The sequence below is a fragment of the Abramis brama genome (genome assembly GCF_963993115.1).
Source record: "Abramis brama genome assembly, chromosome: 12".
Taxonomy (NCBI): domain Eukaryota; kingdom Metazoa; phylum Chordata; class Actinopteri; order Cypriniformes; family Leuciscidae; genus Abramis; species Abramis brama.
The window spans coordinates 10,899,923-10,922,172 of record NC_139974.1 but is presented as its reverse complement, the minus strand read 5'-3'; the positions used below and the strand labels follow the sequence as shown (position 1 = coordinate 10,922,172).

The following is a 22,250-nucleotide window of genomic DNA, read 5'->3' as shown; positions in this document are numbered from 1 at the left end:
AGTTATTTTGAGATAGATGCCAAATGTTCTCCTCCTATTCATGTCTGACATTGAGGGGGTGCATACAACATATTTGCCCACCGGCAATATAGTTGCCGCACATTCAAATACGATTTTCAAAAAAAAAAAAAAAAAAAAAAACCTGGGGAAAATAAATGCAGAACATGTTCACATACTGTAGAACACTATTAACAGGAATATATGCATGAAATCATTCAGAAAAATTTGGGCACAAATGGGTTAAAACACGGCTTTATATTGCAGAACCAGTGCAGATCAGAGTAGACTGTCTGTTGTGTGTCAGAATGAATATTGTTTACTCAGGTAAAGTCAAATTACGATTTGCTTTGTTAAATGCTTGATGGCCTCAACACAATATGCCACTGCATGCAAGCAAAGCAAATAGAAGCACAATTACAGAGAATACATTAGGATTAAAGGGGAAACAAGGCACATTTTCATTTTAATTAAATATGTTTATTATTTATTTCAGAAGATATGGCTCAGGGAGCATGAGGGATAATCAGTTGATTTCAAAAGCATGATGGGAAATAGAAGAAGCAGAATTGAGATGCATAGATAACATCAGGCTGGGCATTATTATAGTGTTTCACTGTTAATTGCATATGAGCTTTTCAAACTTAAAACTTAAAAAAAAAAAAAAAACTGAAATAAAATAAAATAGTAATTTTGTGAAAATACTATAGCTGGCTAAATACAAATAGGGCAATAAAAGAAATGAAAGTTGACTTGGAGTGATTTTCTTTATTTGAGAATGTTTACATGCACACCACAATTGAAATTAAGCTCATTAGAACCTGATAAATGTGTTTTCATGAGATTACGTTTTAATTTTTCTCCAGTATTGACGCCAGTTTATTAAGCAAATCACTTGCTTTGGATGAAACGTCTCTGTTATATTGAGAAATGTTTGTGTAAGTATTGCTTCATTTAGAGATCTGCCACGGGTAATTCACGTACGCTACAATATTGTACAGCAGCAGCATGTCTTACTTTCTCACAGCAGCGTGTCGTGTATGTATTGGCAGTAACAAGTCCTGTATCTATTCCTCCAAGACCAAACATAACGTTGTCATATCCATTACCATGCCAAGGACAGTTTCATGACAGAAATAATTGTTTTCCATCACCATATTCCATTAGGGGCTCCGTACACATTAGCTGGTTGGACAAACAAACTTGGTACATGGCAAGATTAAAGGCAGCAGTTCTGTAAAAAAAAAAAAAAAAAATTCACATTCAAATTACAAATGCAGTATCCTAATTCTAAGCTGTTTTGTTTCTCTGAATATTAAACCCACTTTCCAAGGTTTGATGATGGGGACTGTACTCACAGCAAAGATGTTTGCTCTGTAAGTAAGTAAACTTTTTTGCTTCACCCCTGGGAAAAAAAAGAGCTGTAGATCACTCACAGAAAATGTAAACTTATATTTTCCCACAAACTCTGGAAAAAAACTTAACTTTGGCCATGTTTATAAGTTCAGGCTCATGTTTATTCACACTAAACCTAGATGTTTATTCTGGGAGATAATGCATTTTTAATATACAGTACATGTATTACACATCAACAGGGTAATATTTTACTTTTAGCTATTTCATTCCATATACCTGTAGAACTTTTATATTTCTACCCTTTTTGTTTGTATCATTAATAAACATATAAATACTTTACATTGAGTATAGTTAAAACCTTAAAGGGAATCTTAAAGCACTGTACAAAAGATTTTGAAATATAATATGCTATCATATATTAAAGGAAATAAACTATAACATGATCTGATCTGCAGGGCAACTGACTTCTGATTGGAGCATTTTGTCCACTCTCAACGAGTCAGCTCTTTACAGTACACTACACTATTAATAGGCACAATGACCCCTCAAACAAAAGGGTCAGTTTGTAGTAGTGCCTCCAACAAGCTCTAGCCAGAACTGTGTACTCGCAAAAAAAAAAAAAAAAAAAAGGTAGGAAAATACCAGCAGGCTTTACAGCTAACCTGACACTGCCTAGGTGGTTCTTTGTGCATCGGCATCACAGACCTCTTCGGGTTCACACGGTAAAAGATCACTTCTCTGTCTGTGGTTAAGATGAATTTGAATATATAAGTATTTACCAACACAGAGTTAAGGTTTTTAGTTTTGCAACAAATCCAGCATACTGGAATGTTTTTTTCATTTCAATCTGGAAATAGAATATTTAGAACAAAGAGATTAACAATTGAATAAATTATGTGAAATGGGCAAGTTCTAAATCACTAATCAAATAAATTTGTGACATTGATCAAATTAACTCTTTTGTAGACGGTCAGATGTTCTTGCTTCCATCGAAGCACAAAATGCTCTTTGGAATATCTGAATTCATCCTGGAGAACATGATTATCAGATTTTTGTTCTTGTCAGCTTCAAGCAAAAGGTCACAAACTAAATACTAAGACATTCTGAAATTCAAACAAATGTATCAACTTTTATGAAATTATATTATCTGATATCATTTGTAATGAAGAAAAAAATATTAAAATAGAAACGACTGCAAATGGAAGCAGACTTTTTGGACCCCATAAAATAATTACAAAATGTCTGGTTTTTGTGTAAGATGATGTCATACCACAAAACGTGCTATATAATTATCACAAGTGACAAGTGAATTATTGTAATGATTATCTGTACAGTAAAGGATCAGTGAGCATTGAAAAGGCTCATTATGGAAGGCACCAGAGGACACATCTTGCAGATAATGGTGATGGGCGTTTTGCTGGGGTAAGGTTCTTAATACCCATAATTCCAAAACCTCTTTCATAGTATCCTATATAACAAATTACATTCTTATTCCATTTACAGTAAAGAAAAAAAAAATCCATTTCACTGAAAAGAAAAGACCAACATCTGTTAGCCATATCGTGCTTTTATCTCAGACTGTTTCGCTTTGTCTACCTGCTATTATTGTGAGCAAATTAACCAATTATCTCATTTCATTATATCCATCCATTATAGATAAGCATTATGTTTTCACAGTAATCTTGTATCTTTTTAGTAAGACGGATGCATTCTTTGCCTCATCTCACCTCTGCTTGACCCCATAGCACGGCCTTCTCAGGATACAGGGCCGTCCAGACTCCTGACTATGACGACACCTCCACGCCTGAGATCCTGAACCCTTCCTGGATGGCCACCATCCCTGACGTCTACTCCCTATCGGATGTGACGATGCCCGGCACACACAACACCATGGCCCTGTACGGCGGCTCACTGGCCGAGTGCAACTCCTGGTCCCTCGCGTTCCAGCTGCGCGCCGGGATCCGCTTTCTGGATATCCGTGTTCGTCATGCGAGAGGCAACTTGACCATCCACCATGGAATCTCGTATCAGTATGCTCACTTTGGGGACGTGTTGATGGACGTGGTGGCTTTCCTGAGAGAGTATCCTTCGGAAACTGTGCTGATGAGGCTAAAAGAGGAGTTGAGTAACACGCAGGATATCTACGGGGCAGTCGTGCGCTACATTAATGAATATGCGTACTGGGACCTGCTGTGGCATAGTCGCGAGATGCCCAGCATGGGAGAGGCGCGAGGAAAGCTGATCTTACTGCAAGAATTCACCGGCCCTGACCTGGGTATACTCTACAACTCACTGGACATAGCAGATGACTGGAAGGTAAGCACACACTTGAAACAGTTAACCCTGGGTTATTCTAAACCCCGGGTAAACAGAATCCTGGGTTATCTTGCTTAACTGTTCACATTGCTCAGTATTTACCTGGGGTTAACAATTAATCCTGGGTATTCATAAGCTGCTGTTTTACACTGTGCGTACCGCAGAACCTGATTTCACCAGGTGCTATATATTCCTAGATCATCATCTTTGTTGATCATGGAACAACATTTCCAATCAACCAATCAGATTTGAGGGACACGTTTACGGCTTATGTCAAGTTTAGGCTTACAACCATGGTTAGGTGCCTCTACATTAGTGCTATTCACCTATCATTCCCCTCTGATTTTAGGGATAACTCATGGTTAGGGTTAGGTTTAGGGGTAGCTGACGCTTTTGAAATTTCGTCTACATTCGACGCACATGGCACCCTTTAGCGTCAATATGAGACGCAGATAAATATGGGCCAGAAGGCGCCTCCTAGCGGTCTAACCCTAACCCTACTCCAGACCTAAACCTACCCATAATCTGCGTCACATATTGACGCTAAAGGGTGCCATGTGCGTCGAATGTAGACGAAATTTCAAAAGCGTCAGTATATGACGCCTTGGGATGAGAATGCGTTGACATTTTCGGACAGGAATGTTGTTACAGGATCAACAAAATATATTGATCCAGAAACGCGTCTAACTCGGCAAAATCAAGACGTGCGAACATTCCTAAACCCTGGGTTAACGTCCATATTTGCATATTTTTGGTGTATGTCACTGATTGGTCGAACAGCGCACACAATATTCAAGATTCAAGATTCTTTATTGTCTCTATACTATAGCGAAATTGGAGCAATCCTTACAGCATCATCACATATAACTTTGTGCAAGCTAAACGTCTAATTTAAATGAATACGATTGAAGTAGAATTCCAAAGAAACTATACGATAATAATCAATATACAGTACAATACGTCAATAAACAGTATGCTACAAGCAATACAACGCAAAAACAATACACACAAAACCAGTACAAGCAAGGCAAACAGTCAAATATTGTACAGAAATATTGCACAGTAAGCAGTAAGTATTGCATGATATTGCACACAATGAAAGAAGTGCAACAGAATGTAACCGAATTTGAAAAATATAGTGTACATTTACTAATTATACACACTGAGATATACAGAGGGTGTTGTTATGTGTACATAAAGGCTTGGCATGGCTCATCCTCATATTATATTTTGCCGACTATAAATATCTGTACATTTTTTGGACCATTAAGGTTAGAAGGAAACAGTCTCTGTCACCATTTGACATTTTCATTTCCCTCAAATGCTAAAACTACTGTTTTTACAATGTGCTGTGTTTCTCTTACTGTCCAAAGTATGTGAATATTAGGAGAAGGGTTTCATAACCTGGGTAAAAAGCAGTGCTAACCCCGCTTCTGAATTAAAATGTTAAAAGTTCCTTTACCCAGGGTTAAAAGTTGTGTTTAGAATGACATTAACCTGGGGTTAAGCAGTGTGAAAAGCCATATTGATGGATTTGTAAATATGGGACGATTTTATCAGCTTGTTTAATGTCATAATGTCATGTATCATCTAATTTTTCTGAACCAACAATGTAATTTCCACATTTGAAATTCATGAAGCAATGGTCATGGAAATGAGATTAAAATTTTTTTTGGAATAAAATGTCTGACTCTCATGTCTTGCATTCTAGATAAATAATTAAATAATATTTTCACTTTTTTTTGCACAAAAGTACAGCTTGATTGGAAGTAAAAATATTCTATTAAAAAGTGAGATTGATTTTTCTTTAATTTCTTCACTCATCACGTTTCATATCTCTTCATTAACACTGGTGTCTCCATGTATGCAGGTAACTTTTGATAAAACTTTATTAGAGACAGAAATGTTAGTGGTGGTCTAAATGATGCTAAAATGTATATGCATATACTACCATTCAAAAACTTGTTTGCTTTTATAAGAGCATAATAATTTTTTTCAGCAAGGATGCATTGATTTTGACCAAAAGTGACAGTAAAGACATTAACAATGTTACAAAATTTTCAAATAAAAGCTGTTCTTTTGAACGTTTTTATTCATCAAAGAATCCTTATGATGGATTTTCATTTTAAGAATAAAAGTCTGGTTCTGGCGCAACAATAAAATGCAGTTAACAAAAGGCATATGAAAAGTAGCAAAAATAAATAAAAGGCATTGCAACAAGGCTTCCAAGACAGTTTAATGTGTTTTAATGTTCATACAACAAAAAAGGGAAAAGAATATTCTCAACTTCTGGAACATTAAAGTGCCTTTGGTTGAAGAACCAAACCCAGCAAAGAGAGCAATGGGGTGGGAGAGAAAATATTAAATTATCCCATTGTTTGAATAATTTCAAATGGTTCCGGAAAACAGACTTACTGAGATCCTTAGGAGGCTCTTTATATTCAGTTACCAGAGTGTAATCTTCATCTGTCAACTGTCTTTAAAAATCCGTCAGAGAGAGTTTTTGCTCCCTCACCAAATTTTTTTAAATGGTACTGATAAAACCTTTTTCTCGCCCCAGGTGTCCTCTCTGCAGCCGGAGGAAGTGGAGAAGAAATGGAGAAGTGTCTCCACTCATCTGGAGGCGGCTGCGGTTTGCAACAAAAACCGTATGTTCCTCACCTACAGCAGCGGTGCCAGTATCCTGGCACATCCCAACTCCCTGGCCTGGCTAATAAACCCCCGCCTGTATGAATATCTGACAGGCTATGTCGGTGAAAGCAAGAGGTTTGGTATTGTAGCAATGGACTTTCCTGGTGCCAAGTTAGTGCAAACTATTATAGGCTTCAATTATTGAGATTCAACGGCAGGACGTCAGTACCAATACGCCTGGAACTGGAACCAAAATACTTCATTAATTGACACAAATCCCAGTCATACTGTGACTTAAATTACCCATACCCTTGAAATGTCCATAGCCGTGACAGAGAAAGTTTGAGCTTCCTGGCAAATTTTTGGAATATTTGACTTAATAAAGCTCTGTGACAAATTTCTGTCATAACACCATGTTTTGACAATATTTGAAATAAAATGTTCTCCTGTCACTTCATTAGGACTTTAATAAGATAGTCTGCATTTTCATGGCCCCGAAAATAGAATGCTCTGTCCTCCTTTTTGTGTGCAAAACAAAAGAAAAGGTGTTAACTGACATCCATCTCAGAACAGTCTTCAGTAAGCCAAGTTACCTCAAAGTAGAACAAAAGTTTGATTTTCAGTAGTATTACATAAGTCTCAGATGTTACAAACAGAAACTTTCTCACTAACACTGTTGGTTTTATTTTCTGTTCTATTTCAAGGACAACTGCAAGTTTTAAATCATATCTCTGTCACAGTGGTGGAGTGCTGATGTTTGCCCCGATGCGTATCTCAGTGACAGGGTCTGCAATGAGTCATGTGCAAAAGGAAAAGTGTATGTGTGCAGCACTGAATTCCACAAGTAATATATAATAATGTAGCCTTCAAAAGTGCCTGAACATATATTTTTAACTTAATCTGGCTGAACCATTCAAGGAAATCTGTATTTGTACATGCCTGTATGTCAAATGAGGAGATTCATTAGCCCACATTCCATGCTACTGTTAAGGATATCTCATGAATTTATACATGGTAAGCACAAATCCGTCACTAAGGCATTTTAGAAGAACACATAGCTGAAATTACTGCCATATTAACCAAAAATGAAGGCCACACAAACATAACATTCAAATGAATTTGAAGCATTCTTTTTGTAATACCTACAACTGCTAAGGCTGGAAAACACTACACTGCTTTTAAAATCGGAACAGATTGTAATACACTATAGGCACTTTCCGTCTTTGTAAATGGTTGTGGAAAAAAACTAGGCATCATATGCTAAATGACTGAGGATGACATACAACCAGACTTTCAAGTCTTAGGGCCCTATCATATACCCGGCGCAATGCAGCGGCAGGCGAGTGTTTTTTGCTAGTTTCAGCCCGACGCAGTTATCATTTTCACGTCCTGCGCTACGTTGTTTAAATAGCAAATGCATTTGCACCCATCTGTGCGCCCATGGGCGTGCTGGTCTGAAAATTAGGTGTGTTCATGCGCATTGTTGGCACGTTGCTATTTTGAGGGAACTGAAATAGACTACGCCATTAACCTACAAAAACCTGGCCTCAAGTCAGTGGCGCAGTATTATTATATTGTGTTATTTAAAGGGCGCATTAGTAATATGAGCCTATATGCAGATACACAATGCGTGTACACTCTGCTTATTACACACACAGGAACGCGCAGCAGCACACAAACATGCCAAATATTAAAAATAAAAGGATTACAATGTAAAATATTATTATTGTGTACATAAAGATATGGTGGAATCCGGCTTGTAGATGATCTGTCTGCTTTAACATCGCGCACAAGCAGATCTGTTTCCTCTCTGGAGAAGCGTTCAGTCTTTCCGCTTGCAAATTCCTCCATGTAAATAGCAATCCGCCATGGTGCTAGCACAACTGGCTTTTAAAGGGAATGGCAGATGAGACTTTGATTGTTTATTGCACGTTATGGCCCCAAAACACATCCATTACTCATTAAGAGAATAGAGACAACCCTTTTAGAACATTCTCCGGGCTCGCCGACCATTTTTCCTGTTGTTAAACTAGCAAAAGTGGATTCGGACACACTCTAAGTGCACTTGCGCCATGCGCTTTAGACCATGCGCTTAGATCGTTAAAATAGGGACCTTACTGAACACAACCAACTCCTGTAGAAACGCTGCTATGCATGACAAATGAAAAGAATATGTGAATGAAACGGTCTCTTCTTCACTCTAGTTGTAGTGTTTTCGGTCACCATTTGACATTTTCCTCCACAAATGATGAAACAACTTTTTGTACAATGCGCTGTGTTTCTGTTACTGTCCAAAGTATGTGAATATGAGGCACGCTTTTGGTGCTGTGCTAGTCTCAGCCTCAGACGTCACGCCCACAGACCGTTGGCATAACGTCTGATACATAAGGCACACAAAATGGGAAACACTTCAGAAGTTTTGAAGTTGTCGTCTGATTGGTTGAATTCTCCAGGATTTCCGGGAGATGTTTGAGTCGCGTTCTTTAACAGTCCATCTGGAAACAAAGCCATCGTGACGCCAAACCCCCTCAAAAGCCTTTGTGTTTACAACTGTGACAAATGAAAAGAATGTGTTTTAAAACCGGCTCAAAATATCAATCATGTTTGACATCCTCTGACTAAACGGAATCATATCCTGAAGCTAGAAAACCAAAGTCTGTGCCATTCATACACTGTGATTTTCTGTGAAATCGGTCAACTCTGACTGCGCAAAATCTGCAGACCCTCTGACTTTCGGCAACTAGTATCAACTCCTTCAGACTGTAAATCGGGGCCAGTATCTGAGCAAAAGCCGTGTAGAGCAGGGTTCACCAATCTCGGTCCTGGAGGGCCGCTGTCCCTGCAGAGTTTAGCTCCAACCAGCTCCAACACACCTGTTTGAAAGTTTCTAGTATGCCTAGTGAGACCTTGATTAGCTGGTTCAGGTGTGTTTAATTGGGGTTGGAGCTAAACTCTGCAGGACAGCGGCCCTCCAGGACCGAGATTGGTGAACCCTGGTGTAGTGTCTGGAAGCCTTTTCCGTACATCCGCAATGCGCTTGCATGAATTCTGGTCTCAGGTGAAGCTTTTACAGAAAGCCTTGGCCCTACGCGAGGCACTTGACTGTTAACTGGCTGAGAAACACAGCAGGAGGAAACTGGCTTTACATCTTCAATGTCACGCTTCTGTGTCCCATCATCTCTTTCCCCCGTGTCTATGACATCACATGAGTGTTCCCGTCCCTGGCTCTGCACACACCCGGGTAACAAGGCACGGAGAACGACACCCCGTGAGAGGAACAGAAGGATGACAGAAGGTGTGTGAATGTGTTTAGCTCTGCGTCCAAATCGTTTTTCCTCCCTCTGCTGCATGCAGATTGGGACAATGAAAAAGTGGGCTGCGAATTTGATGCAAGACAGGCTGTGACTGAAGATGACAACAAGGCCATCAAATACTTAGAGTGAAAGACACCAGTGTTGTTACTTGGGGTAAGAATCATAAGAAGTTTAATTATTACAATTCCTCTTCCTGTTAAAATATTTAGTTACTTAACAGTTCCATTAATGATACATTTCAATTTGAGGAAGAAATATTTGGGGGAAATGCAATTCTGTTGCCAAATCATTTTAACAATAATAGTAAAGCAACAGATTATGGTAACATATTTCATTCATCCCTTATTTTAATGTGATGAAATTAGTGACTTTTTACATGACGGAATTAATAAATTCAATAAGTGAGTCTGATTAACTGCTCCATCTGATTCATACAGTAAGTGTTTGTGTTTGTGATTCGCTAAAAATTCCAGTTCTTGAGAGTCTTTCACTCAGTAATCTGGCTTCACTGGTCACGCTGTATGTATTGCTTAAAGGGGACATATCATGCTAAATCCACTTTTTTAGCCCTTAAATGCATTTTGTTGTATATTTGGAGTGTTTAGAAGTACAGAAAAGTTGAAATTATTCTCTTCAGGTGCTTCGTTGATATCTTTATATTCTGTTTTGGTCATATTTTTCAACCTGTTCCGATTTTTCTGTTCTCTATGAAGTTTTTTGAACTATTACGTCACAGTATTTGCAGCGGAACTGCCAAATAAGGACATTGACTTCCGGCCCTCTCTCTCTTCGGAGCCAGGCGAAAGTGTAAACAAGACATCACCGTCTCCAAACTAGACGCTGTGTTGCTCTCTCTCCTTCGCACATATTAATCAAAATAAATCGACACGGTGGTAAAAGGTCGGAAGACCAAAGTTTCATGTGTAAATACAGTAACACACCATTGCGATACATCCATATGAAGACGTTGTTCTGCAGGTTCGTCGTCTTCATTTTCATCTCGCTCCTGCTCCGACTCTGGCTCGAACATGTAAGGCTGGCTGGACAAGTCTTCCGTTGTTGACATTTTGTTAATAACATGTGAATAAAACGTTTCTGTGCCGCTAGATAATCGTATCTCTGCTATCAAACTACAAAAATGGCCGAACGGGGTGGAGTTGAACCGAGTGTCACCGCTACAACCTGGAGAGGGGGCGGGGTATGAAGGGTCTCAATTGTATTTATAGAGACCGCACCAAAACGAGTTGCTCTCAGACGCACATCAGAAAAGGGGTAGAAAAGGGGCCTGTGGAGCTATAATAATGAGGAATTCAGACCCAAGCATTGCAGTTCCGCTTTATATAGACTACAAATGTATGATTTATATGTAAAAAGGAACGATTTAAAAGCATGATATGTCTCCTTTAAGTAAAAAGGACTGGCAGTTTGCTTTTAATTCACTTATACCGACTCACAGATTCACTGGTCAGGCTGTATGATTCACCAACAAGAAAGGGCTCATAAGAGTCATTCACTGACTCCAATACCACAATGATGTAGTAAAAACAGAAACGTTTTTCCTTTGCATTTTTGAACAGTTTCACATCCAGACGACAAATCAACCCCCGTTCAAACGGATCAGCGAAAATGACAAAAAATGCAGTGCAGGCATAAAAGGCCAGTATTGGCGATGTCTCTTTAAAAAAGAAACACTATGCACCTATATACTGACACGCGCAATGGATTAGATAATATTGTGCATTTCACTGTTCAACTTTGTTGTTTTTATTTCATTTGTCAGTAAATTATATAGAATTAAGAATTGCCATAAATAAACAGAAATGAAACATTACTTTTTAAAATTGTTTGGTACTGTGGTATAACTGTAACTTTTAACTTTTAACTTTTTTTAAGTAATCTGACTGCATAACATTCAAAAACAATTTCACTTGAATTTCAGGTGCCTTGCTGCACAAAGTAAATAACACCAATTACAACCACCGGAACACATTCCGGCAATAGAGTGCGTCATGGTGCTTAAATCAATCTGTCTTTTAGCCTGAATGGCCTTTAATGACAGTCATTTGTGCAATGCAACCCTTGCTGGTCTGAATTCTTCCTGCTCAGTGTGCTTTAGCTTCGCTGAATTGATTTTCCAATGTAAAAAAAAAATAAAAATCTTAGAGGGAGTTAAGCCTGGTGCGGTCATTAACATGGTCCCTTTCTTTGTCCTTGAATATTACTGGTCTGATTTGTACAAATTCATCATCGACTTTTCTTTGCATGAGTCATAAGACCTAATTGTAATGCACTTACAAAAAGTGCCTCAGCACTAAATTACAGTGCCATTAGCACAAATTAAACTTCCTTGTGTAATGAGACAAAAGTTGATCAGCTCCAGTGCTATAGACTGTTGCCATAGCTATGGCTTTTCTAACAACACTTGAACCAATAACCTACTATAACTTGTCCTTTAGAGAGTCTAAGACTATACTCTGTTGTATAGAGAAATGAAAGCTTTAGCATAAGTTCTGCCGGGAAGACTCAATTGTTACGTCACTTTACCTTCTCATCTATCCAATCATATTCTAATACATATGTTATAAAAGATTGGTACTTACACACGTTTGAGTTCGCAGATGCTGACGCTTCAATTCACCTCCATCCTCCCCACCACCACCAGGATGGTCCCTTCCCATACCTCACAGGGGGTCGGCTGCGCCCCTGCCTTTGTCTTCAGGCAGGATATGCAGAGTCCGGACCCTCAGATTGCGAGCTACGGACGAGGCCTACGCCAAAGAACTTTATTGCTTGCTGGGCTGTTAATAAATGTATAATTGTCACAGTATTTATTCTCCCGAGTCTTTCTGGTAGAACTACAATTTGCAAACAGACAGAGTATATTAGCAGTTTTGTTAAGTAATTTCTGGAAGCTTTCCATTACACCTGTGCAGCATTATTCATTTTTAAATATTCATCTTTAAATGGCTAGTTTAACCAAAAATGAAATTCTGCCATCATTTACTCACCTTTGTGTGGTTTGAAACATATGATAAGTTTTTTTGAAGCCCATATGACCCGTATATTAGTTCATGTTCCCTCTTTTTGCAATTGTGGTTGAATTAGTCTAAAATGCTGTATGAAGAAGTGTTTCATGACAATCACAGTCCACTTTCATTCTATGGAAAAGTGTCTGTGTCAAGTTCATCGAAATATCTTTTTCTTACAGGTTTGGACTGACAAGAAGGTGAGTAAGGGTACTTTTTTCCGCTTACAGATGACAATGTTGTCAAAAACGACTAAAAATGCTCTATTATGCTGTCAGGCCAGTAGTTACTTTGTAGAGAAACACACACTGAAAAAAATTATTTGTTGAATTTAATCAATTTGTTTATCGTAAGTGGTTGCACACAATTGATTTTAGCTACATTTAAACAAATGCATTAAGCTGAACTAATGCATTTGTTTAAATGTAGCTAAAATCAATTGTGTGCAACCACTTAGGATTTTTTTTTTATTAAATTCAACGAATCATTTTTTTCAGTGCACGCCAATAGACTGAACACGTAATGTGCACGACATCACCGATTTGCGTTTTTGTTGTTTACATGGAGACGATAATGGTATTGTTTTCAAAAACTTGCACTTTTAAAAAATTATTTCAAAACGCTATTGTTGTGTAAATGAACGGCCAAAACGCATAAAACGTTTTTTTGTTTTTATTTGAAAATGTGTAAACGGCCCCTAAATGATGACAGAAGACTGTACAGGCCTATTTGTCTGAGTAAGCAATTGTTTGCACTCCCATGACACTTATATGTTTTGCTGTTTTAAATTGTTTTGACCTTTCGCTCTAAACATATTAAGTGAAATTTGAAATACATATTACAAATCAAATTTGTTTGACTGATGGATGCAGGGATTTTATATCTATCATTTTTATATTCCTCTTCCTAACTTGATAAGTGAAAAGGTCCCCTAGACTTAATGTGATAAGTGATATACAGTCCAATTTTTAATATCTCTCTGACATCTTTAGCAAATGCACAGTTCTTTTTTTCTTCTTCAAGAGACCTGTGTCAGTACAGAGAGACAGCTTGCGCGGTAAACATATCGGATTATTAGTCATTTGACGTAGCTGTTTAATTGAGGTGGGACCGAGGGCTTCTCTGCGGTGAAAAACTGCGAGAGCTGCACAACAAATCAAAATGTGTCATGGAAGCCGATCGGTCTCGCCGGGAACTATGGGGGAGATTCGAGTGATGATGACAACTTATGAAAAACACGGTCCAAATAATGATGAAATGAACCGAGAGGGTGAAAAATAGTATGGAGATGGAGAAAAGAGTATAATAAGACCCAAAAATGGAAAGCAGAAAGAGAAAGCGAAGGAAAAAGAATAGGCGCCTTGCAGGGCAGGAAATGCTGGCAGAGAAAAGCAAGAGGGGAGGTGGAGAGAGAAAAGGGGGAGATTGGGAATCATAAAAAGAGGAAAGCGCATTTATAAACACGTCTCTATAGTAACCAACTGGTAATTTGGCTGGTGGGAGAGGGAGAGAGCAAGGGAGGGCATGAGGGAGCAGCGTTTACCATAGGCCTGTTATTACGGAGAGAGAGGGGGAAGAGAGCCAGGAATAAAGGGATAAAACAAGGCTATAGAGAGACTGTAATATGAAAACGAGGGAAAGAGGGAAGGGCTTGCATTAAGGGAAATAGGGTAGAGTGTGGAATACCAAATGAAGGTTAGTAATAGCGCACAAACAGATGAGATTTGAGGGAGAGAAAAAACGAGGAAGACGAGATTACTGTATCAAAACAAATTGCAATGGTCCTCAAGAACTGTCAGCCATCGAGAGGCGGAAAGCTCTTATCTGATTTTAAATCACTCTTTAAAGGTTAAACCAATCAGATTTGCCAAATTTGACAAGCGGAAGAAAGAAGAGCTTTCAAGGGACTGAAAATCAACAGTTTGAGAAAATATTTTCTCTATTGCTCTCATCTAGGGAAATTCATTCAATACAAATCTGCTTGTTTGGTAGGGTTGGGAATCAAGAACCCCGGTTTGGTTTCACTTTATTTTGATGTTCCCTTATTCATTTTTTGACTATTATTAAATAGTCTCATTGGAGTGTTAGTAGATTGGTAGGGTGAGGGATAGAGTAAGTTACTTACAGTCAGTGGAATGTCTGTTGGGGAGCATCACAATAAAGAGTTAGCAGACATTAAGCAGACAGTACTAATACTCTAATGAGAGTTAGTAGACATGTAGTTGCAAAGTTACTTCTAGTCAACAGAATGTTCAAATGGGACCATCAAAATAAAGTGCTACCACCTGTTATTATTTATAAAAACAAATAAAACAATTCTGACATTCGGTTATGTCAAAATAAATCTACTGGGCCAAATCATTTATGATCTTGCTGTCTGAATTAAACAATAACTATAACTAGACAATAACTTATCTTACCTTTCTAAGGAACGTCAATTTTACTCAACTGTTCTTTTGCAAGTTTTTGCAGATTTTTTTGCAAAAAAATTTCACACATGAATTAAGCAAAATCCACTTAACTATGTTAAGTGAAGTACATCATTTTTATTTTACTCTCAAGGCAAGTGTTTACACAAAATTCTCACAAAAAGTCACTGCTTGCTTCTCTTGACACTTTTCATAAGCCAGTCAAAATTACTCATTAATGGGTTGTAGACAAACTCATCAGTCTGAATCAGCTCTCTCAGTTGGTTAATCAATTAACTCACTAAAACACTATCATTATGTTTGGTCATAATTTCTGTCCCAAACCAAAAACCATTACTGTGTTTTGTTGTACTTGGTCATGACACTTATGGTAATTAATGGCTAGTTGTTCATTTGACAACATGTAGTTAAAAATACACATTAGGAAAAGGTTTGTTGTAATAAATGGTGTTTTTGGTAAATATGTTAAATATTGAAAAAAAATCATACTGTTTTTGTTCTTTGGTCTGTGTTTAAGTGTATAATATCAGTTATTTTGGTGCTTCCTCAAAAGTACCAAGAATCATTAAATCGTTTAAGGAATTGAAGGAATCAGAATCAGAGGGGTTACACTTGCGTATGATTGCCATCCCTGTCATGTAAGTTTTGCTGCGATCATGTCGCTGAGAGTGAAGTAAATGACACATTTTCTGTGCCCTCTCTCCCTCAGTGTGAACAATCACCACCACTTACGAGCCAGCTTTAGAGCGCTGATAATAGGGCCTGCTCTGCTCAGACACCACTGAGGTGGGTTAGTGCTTATGTGTGTGTGTGGTAGATCCCTTACGTGATAAACATACCCAAGTCTCACAAGCAAGTTGCATTCTGTGGCAGTTCTGGTTTCAGAATAGCCTTCCAGCTGGAGACAGGGATGGAATTGAAATGGTCCGTAAATTGGACTGTCTTTTGCTTCAATTTCCAAGCCAATTGCCACCCCAAATTTTGAAATTGTATTGGAATTGACCTTGTCTGTGCCAAAATGATTTTGTTCCATACTTTTGTACACTCACACACACACACACGCACACACGCACGCGCACACACACACACACACACACACACACACACACACACACACACATGTGTGTGTACAAAAGTATGGAACAAAATCACTTTTTTCTTGAAAAAATCTTGTTTTGTGGGTTTGGATTTGTTAACCAGTGTACATTCTTTACTTTAGAAGAAGAAGCGAAAAGTAACACTTTACAATAAGGTTCTATTCATTAACATTAGTTAACGTTATAGCTACTGTATCATTATACAAGCATACTGATGTAATAATAGAATTTACTCACTAAAACATTTACTCTTTCTTATATATTATATGTATTAGGAAGGGTTTTGGTTTATTTGGACAGTTCATAGAAAAGATGCGGTTAAAAAAAGATTCTTTGCACAGATGCCTGTTTACCTGTGATCTTTTATTTCTATATACTAAATAGCATTACAAAATAATATTTACTTAAAGTCCTCCTGTGGTGAAAATCAAGTTTTTAATGTTGTTGTCCATGTGGTGCACAAACCATGTGCAAATTCATAAGTCAACACCATTGCGGAGTATTTTCACCTTAAAACTCCAGTCTCAAAAACACGGTTTGAAATCGCTGGTGTTTCTGATGTCACAAACTACCTTTTAACCAATCACGTTCATGTGTGATCATCAACAAGTGGATCTCTGAACTGGTGTGAGTGAGTGGAGGCGGGGCTAATTTGCATATTCATAGAACCGCGTATACTAAATAAAGCAAGGGTGTAGAATGACATTCAAGCTATTTTAAGGCATGAAGACTTTTTTTTCAAGGAAAAAACGTTTAAATATGTCATTTTGGTGATCAAAGATTAGTTTTAAGGGTAAAATGAATGACTACAGGGGGACTTTAAATGGGGCTGTTCATCAGTATTAGCAATATTTGCTTCATGAACAAATTATTCCTTGGGTTAATACTTTTCAGAATCAGTTGAACCGGTTCACAAAACAGGTCTGGGCTGCGTTCCCCAGAAGTATCTCAAGCCTAAATTGACAGTAAAGACCATTGGTGCTAATGGGTTGTAGGCATACAATGCTTTTAGGGCCTAAAAGAATCACAGAACCAGTTCATGAAATTGAGTTACACTTCCATAAGTATTATTTGATTCGTTTTCTAGTGTTTATAGCGGTATTTAGTGTAAGTTGACCTGTTAATGTTTAATTCTGTCACCCTAATTGAAAATCTGTGAGAAAAAAAAAAAATCAATGGAGTTATCTGCTTTTTATTAGTACCTTATACTGTAGATTGACTTGTTGAATTGGAGTTGCTGGTATGAACCTATGGTAACCACACAGGGGGAATGCTGCTGGTGCTGTTTCTCCTTCTGGGTGTCTTGCATATTGGGACACCTGAGAATAACAGCAGAGAACACAGTTTCACCAGTACCAGCTAGACCCCCAGAGACTGGTTCCCTTGATAGGGGGAAAATGAAAACTCCCAGCCAAGAATGCTACATTAATCACATATGCAGTCCCACAGGACTAGCCAGGTCGCACTGCTAGGGTTGAACCACAGTGAGTAGAGTATTAACAGCCGTGTACCACTGTCTCTGTGAGTGATGGTGGAACCCTCTAAAGGGAGTTTTCTCCTTAATTCATAAGCTGGAGAAGGTGGAATGGGACTCAATGTCACACTAATATCGCTAACAGTGAGCAAAACAAAACACAGCCCAACTCAGCAGGGTACCGTGGACCTATAAAGGCATGTTGTCAAGATTAATGGGCAGAACAAATCTACTTATATGCAGGCTGCTCGTGCCCTGACCTGAGGTAGCTTTGAGGTAACATATTTATTATATGTTTTGACTGTTGCGTGGTGAGAAAGGCCCATAGGGAAATATATAAGGAAGTAATGGTTGTCTGATATGACACTCACAGTGATTGCAGCTGTTATATTTGTAAAGCTGTCATACAGTGCCAGTGTTTAAGACTTCCTGGTACTAAAAGTGTTTTATCCCTGGATTTAAGGAACATATATTCTCAGAAATACTTTGCAATGAGGTTTAATTTGTTACTTTTTTTTTTTTTTTTGCCGTATTCTTTTTCCTGAGTGAGAGGATAGCAGGTTTCAATTCAAAAACAATCAATAACACTTTACAGAGCAACAGCAGCAGTTTATGTAGGTACTCCATTCGCTTTTGTAGCAGATGAAATGCCAACTCTCATTCCGGCAGAACTAGGAGTGAACTTCCACTCCAAATAGATCCAGTCTTTGTGAAACACAACACTTAAATGTGTCCAAGGCAAGTGCTTCTAGCCTTTTCTCTCAAAACGTTTGTTGCCGTGCAGAAAATTTACCATTATCTATCCATTATCATTTCTAACTGTCCTGCTTGTTACTATATTCCTCAGGCAATTATGACTCAGTGGAATGAAAAAAATTAAGTGCCGTTTCACAGTTTTTATGTGCGTGAGTGTGTTTGAACATCGCTCTCATCCATCTAAGCCAAATTTGAGAACCCTGTGAAGGCTCGGATGGCTTAGCGGCCGTCTCTGGAATGGGAAGAACAAAAGTGGAGACAGACCAGAAATACAACAAAGAAAGAAAAGAAACACAATCCTCTTTTCCCCAGAAGGAGGTAAAAAAATAAACCAAACATAAGCACAGGAGAGCTGAGATAAAGAGTGACTTATATTCTTCCATGCCAAACGGAGCTGTTACAGGATGAAATGCACATAGAAGGTGGCCCTGGCCCAAGTTCCCGTGGCTCTCGGCTGACCCCGGTGAGTTCAGGCTTCCCCGTTCGGGTCCTGAAGGAAGCGCTTCCCCAAGCAGTAGTGCGTTCCCGCTTAATCCTGCTAATCCAGCATCTCTCCACATGCGGCTCTTGGAATCTTGTTACTTGGCTTTGATCTGCTGCCTGCAGTGAAGCCGTCCCAATGTGTTCCCTGCCACTGAAGCTCAGACTGGGGCTCCAAAACCCCTCCAATGATCCACAAGGAGAGGCAGAAACTGGCAGACGACTCCTTCCGGCAACAGAAATATTTAAATCGTGTTAGGAGAGCATTTGTTCAGGTCACATTTGCAATGACCTTGGAATATTTCTTTCTTCGCAGGGCCAAACATAGTTATTTACTTCTAACTCTGATGTGGATTTTAAAATTCAGCGTGCTCATATCAGCAACTGTAGCTTCACTCAAGTATTCACTTTCCGCTTTCTTCTGATTGGCCTGATATCAAGCACTTGATTGGAAATCCCATTTGTTTTCGAATATGCAAATGCCGCTGCAAGTTTAGGTGAAGTATGTAAATGAAGACAAAACGCTTGCAGGCGTACTTCCAACGCTCAATAATCCACCCACTCACACACCTACTCATACACACACACACACACACACACCCTTATATATAATACTAGGCAAAAAGTAAATGTCTGGACGTGCTGTTACAGCTGAGGTCATTTAAGATGCTGCAGTTCAACTTCAGATCGTAAATCTCGGATGAATTTTTTTATAGTCGAATAATACTTTGAATAAGTATTAATTAAACAACTCATTAATATTTCAGAGTAATGAAATAAGTATTTTAAAAATCTTTTTCATCTTCTTCGTGGTCTATTTAAATATTCAAGTGGAATTAGAGTGTTTGGTTTATAATTTTCTCTTTCCAGCTCAGTCCACTAAATTTAGCCTCTGGTTCATTTGCCTAATAAGCAGCCGATATGTTTTTTAATTAGTGGCAAAGGCTACAGCATCTGACAAGCATAACTGCAAACCATTTTTTTTTTTGGCTAAATTAACTTGTTTACAAGACCTGAGAGTGTGAAGACATGGTTTGACCAAAAAGAAAAGCCCATTTGAAGGTGGTGAGGCATGTGTTTTTTACTTAGATTTGGGGGTAAATTTGTCCCTACTGTGCAATACACACACACACACACTGATGAGCCAAAATATTATGACCAATCTCAGGGGAAGCGAACATATCATCTCCTAACAAGGCCACATATTAAAGTCTGGGTAGATTAGATGGTAAACAAACAATCAGTTCTCATAATCAGCGTGTTGGATGCAGGAGAAACGGGCAGGAATAAAGATCTGAGTGACTTTGACAAGGGCTAAATTGTTATGGCAATGCGACTGGGTCAGAGTAGCTCTGAAACGGCAAGGCTTGTGGGTCGCTCCCGGTCAGCAGTGGTGAGAATTTTACCAACAAGGAGGAACAAACCACAAACCGGTGACAGGGTGTTGAGCGCCCAAGGCTAATCGATCCTCAAAGGCAACAAAGGCTATTCCATTATGGTCCGAGCCAACATAAAGTCTACTGTGGTACAAGTCACACAAAATTTTATGGGACGAATGTGTCACATACAGTATAGGCCTATATATTTTAAGTAATTTTCTTCCGTATGTGTTATTGAGTACAAATATGTATACATCCCAGAAGCAAGATACATTTTCTTGATTGTATGAGATATTAAGACTTCAGAGAATATATCTTAAGTTAATTAAGTTTATTTTTATTACTGAACAAAATTTAGTGAAGTTTCTGCTTAAAACAAGAAATGACAATTTTCAAATGGGGGAACAAAAAGAAAAAACTATTTATCCACACTATCTTTATATATATATTTCCCATTTTCCCATTTACAGTAACTGGTTAAGTAAACATGTTGTTTGTGTTTGTACAAACAGTATCAGTGTTTACAGTATCTTTACTCAGAAAAGTTTGACACCAACTTTTAGAGTGAAGAATTCAGGGCGCAAAGCATGTGCTTCCTCAAAAAATTGGATAAGAAAATAATCTAAAGGACAAAAATAAAAGAAAGCATGTGTGTGAGAAGGAAAAGGGGAGAAGCCAGGTGAGCTTTGATTAGATAAAACACGTCTCTCATACTTCTAGCAGGTTCACTGACTCTGAATGCATCTGGTGGAAAACTGTTTGAAATAGATGAACAAATGACAAAGTAAAAACCATAGATTGTTAGTCTGGCTATTACCAGACCAAACATGAAAGTGAGTGGTATTTACACCCATTTGTGATTTGTTTGCTGAACTAAAGAAGCCACTGAGCATCGTCGAGAGGTTAAAAGGAATCGGATTGGATTAAACCCGCCAATATCGCGCCAGGTGGATGAGCCGGTATGTGATTGGTCCCCGCAGATTTGTAACGGAAGCAGGATAGAAAAATGTACAGGTTTCCAGCATAGATATCCATATAAAGGCTAGATGTCTTAAGGCGGAGTCACTTCCGGCATCACTGGTGGCCATCTTGCCACAGGGAAGCTGTGAATTAAGGTGAGTGATCAGCACGCACACAAATCCTCTTATCTCGCTGAAATCTTGACGGATTTACAAACAGTTTGGTTTCTTACCAAAGCCACCAGTCTTGGCTTTCGATTATGTGAGTCGCTCTGGTCTCTTCCACGTTCTGCAGCGACTCGGTTGTCCGGCAACTCTTTTGGCAATACTCCAAGGTTTCCATGATGGGATGCGGGCAACCGTACAGTTCAATGGGGCTCGCTCAAACGAGTTTGATGTCTGCTGTGGAGTAAAGCAAGGGTGTGTCCTCGCTCCCACCTTGTTTGGCATCTATTTCTCGGCTGTGCTGCGACGGGCGTTTCCGGATCCAGGTGGGGTTCTGCTGCACACCAGGTGTGATGGCAACTTCTTCAGCCTGGCTCGTCTAAGGGCCAGAACCAGGGTGAAGCGCGTCCTTGTGCGTGAGTTGCTCTACGCAGACGACGCTGCATTCGTGGCTCACACTGAACAAGAAATTCAGGAGATGTGCAATTCTTTTGCCGCTGCCTGCACAGAGTTCGGACTCACCATAAACCTCAGTAAGACAGTGGTGATGGCTCAGAACGTTCCTGCTCCCCCTCACTTAACCATCAATGACACAGTGCTGTCGGTTGTCGAAAAATGTGTCTATTTAGGCTCAACTCTGACAGCAAACAACAGCCTTGATGCTGAACTGAATACCAGGATCGGTCGTGCCTCAACAACCTTTTGGGCGTCTTCAGTCTCGTGTCTGGAACAACAGCCACCTTTCTCTCAAAGTAAAGGTGCTCGTATATGAATCCTGTGTGCTATCTGTTTTATTATATGGAAGTGAAACGTGGCCTACATACCGGTGGGAGGAGCACAAGCTTAATGCTTTCCACTTTCGTTGTCTACG

General features: G+C 38.9%; 1 protein-coding gene across 1 annotated transcript; it reads left to right on the top strand.

Annotated features, from left to right (window-relative positions):
* Window positions 1-1,803: 1,803 nt before the first annotated feature.
* LOC311093876 (1-phosphatidylinositol phosphodiesterase) lies at window positions 1,804-6,743 on the top strand. Its single transcript, XM_084131503.1, has 4 exons — window positions 1,804-2,075; window positions 2,688-2,775; window positions 3,099-3,669; window positions 6,230-6,743. The coding sequence occupies exons 2-4, from the start codon at window positions 2,720-2,722 to the stop codon at window positions 6,503-6,505; spliced, it is 903 nt and encodes a 300-aa protein (XP_083987629.1). The 5' UTR covers window positions 1,804-2,075; window positions 2,688-2,719; the 3' UTR covers window positions 6,506-6,743.
* Window positions 6,744-22,250: the final 15,507 nt, after the last annotated feature.

Bases quoted from the DNA above. Each gene is read 5' to 3' on its own strand.
- LOC311093876 (XM_084131503.1), top strand. From the start codon at position 2,720: ATGGAAGGCACCAGAGGACACATCTTGCAGATAATGGTGATGGGCGTT. The intron at 2,776-3,098 runs GTAAGGTTCTTA...TTGACCCCATAG, and splicing joins GTGATGGGCGTTTTGCTGGG to CACGGCCTTCTCAGGATACA. The intron at 3,670-6,229 runs GTAAGCACACAC...TTCTCGCCCCAG, and splicing joins ACATAGCAGATGACTGGAAG to GTGTCCTCTCTGCAGCCGGA.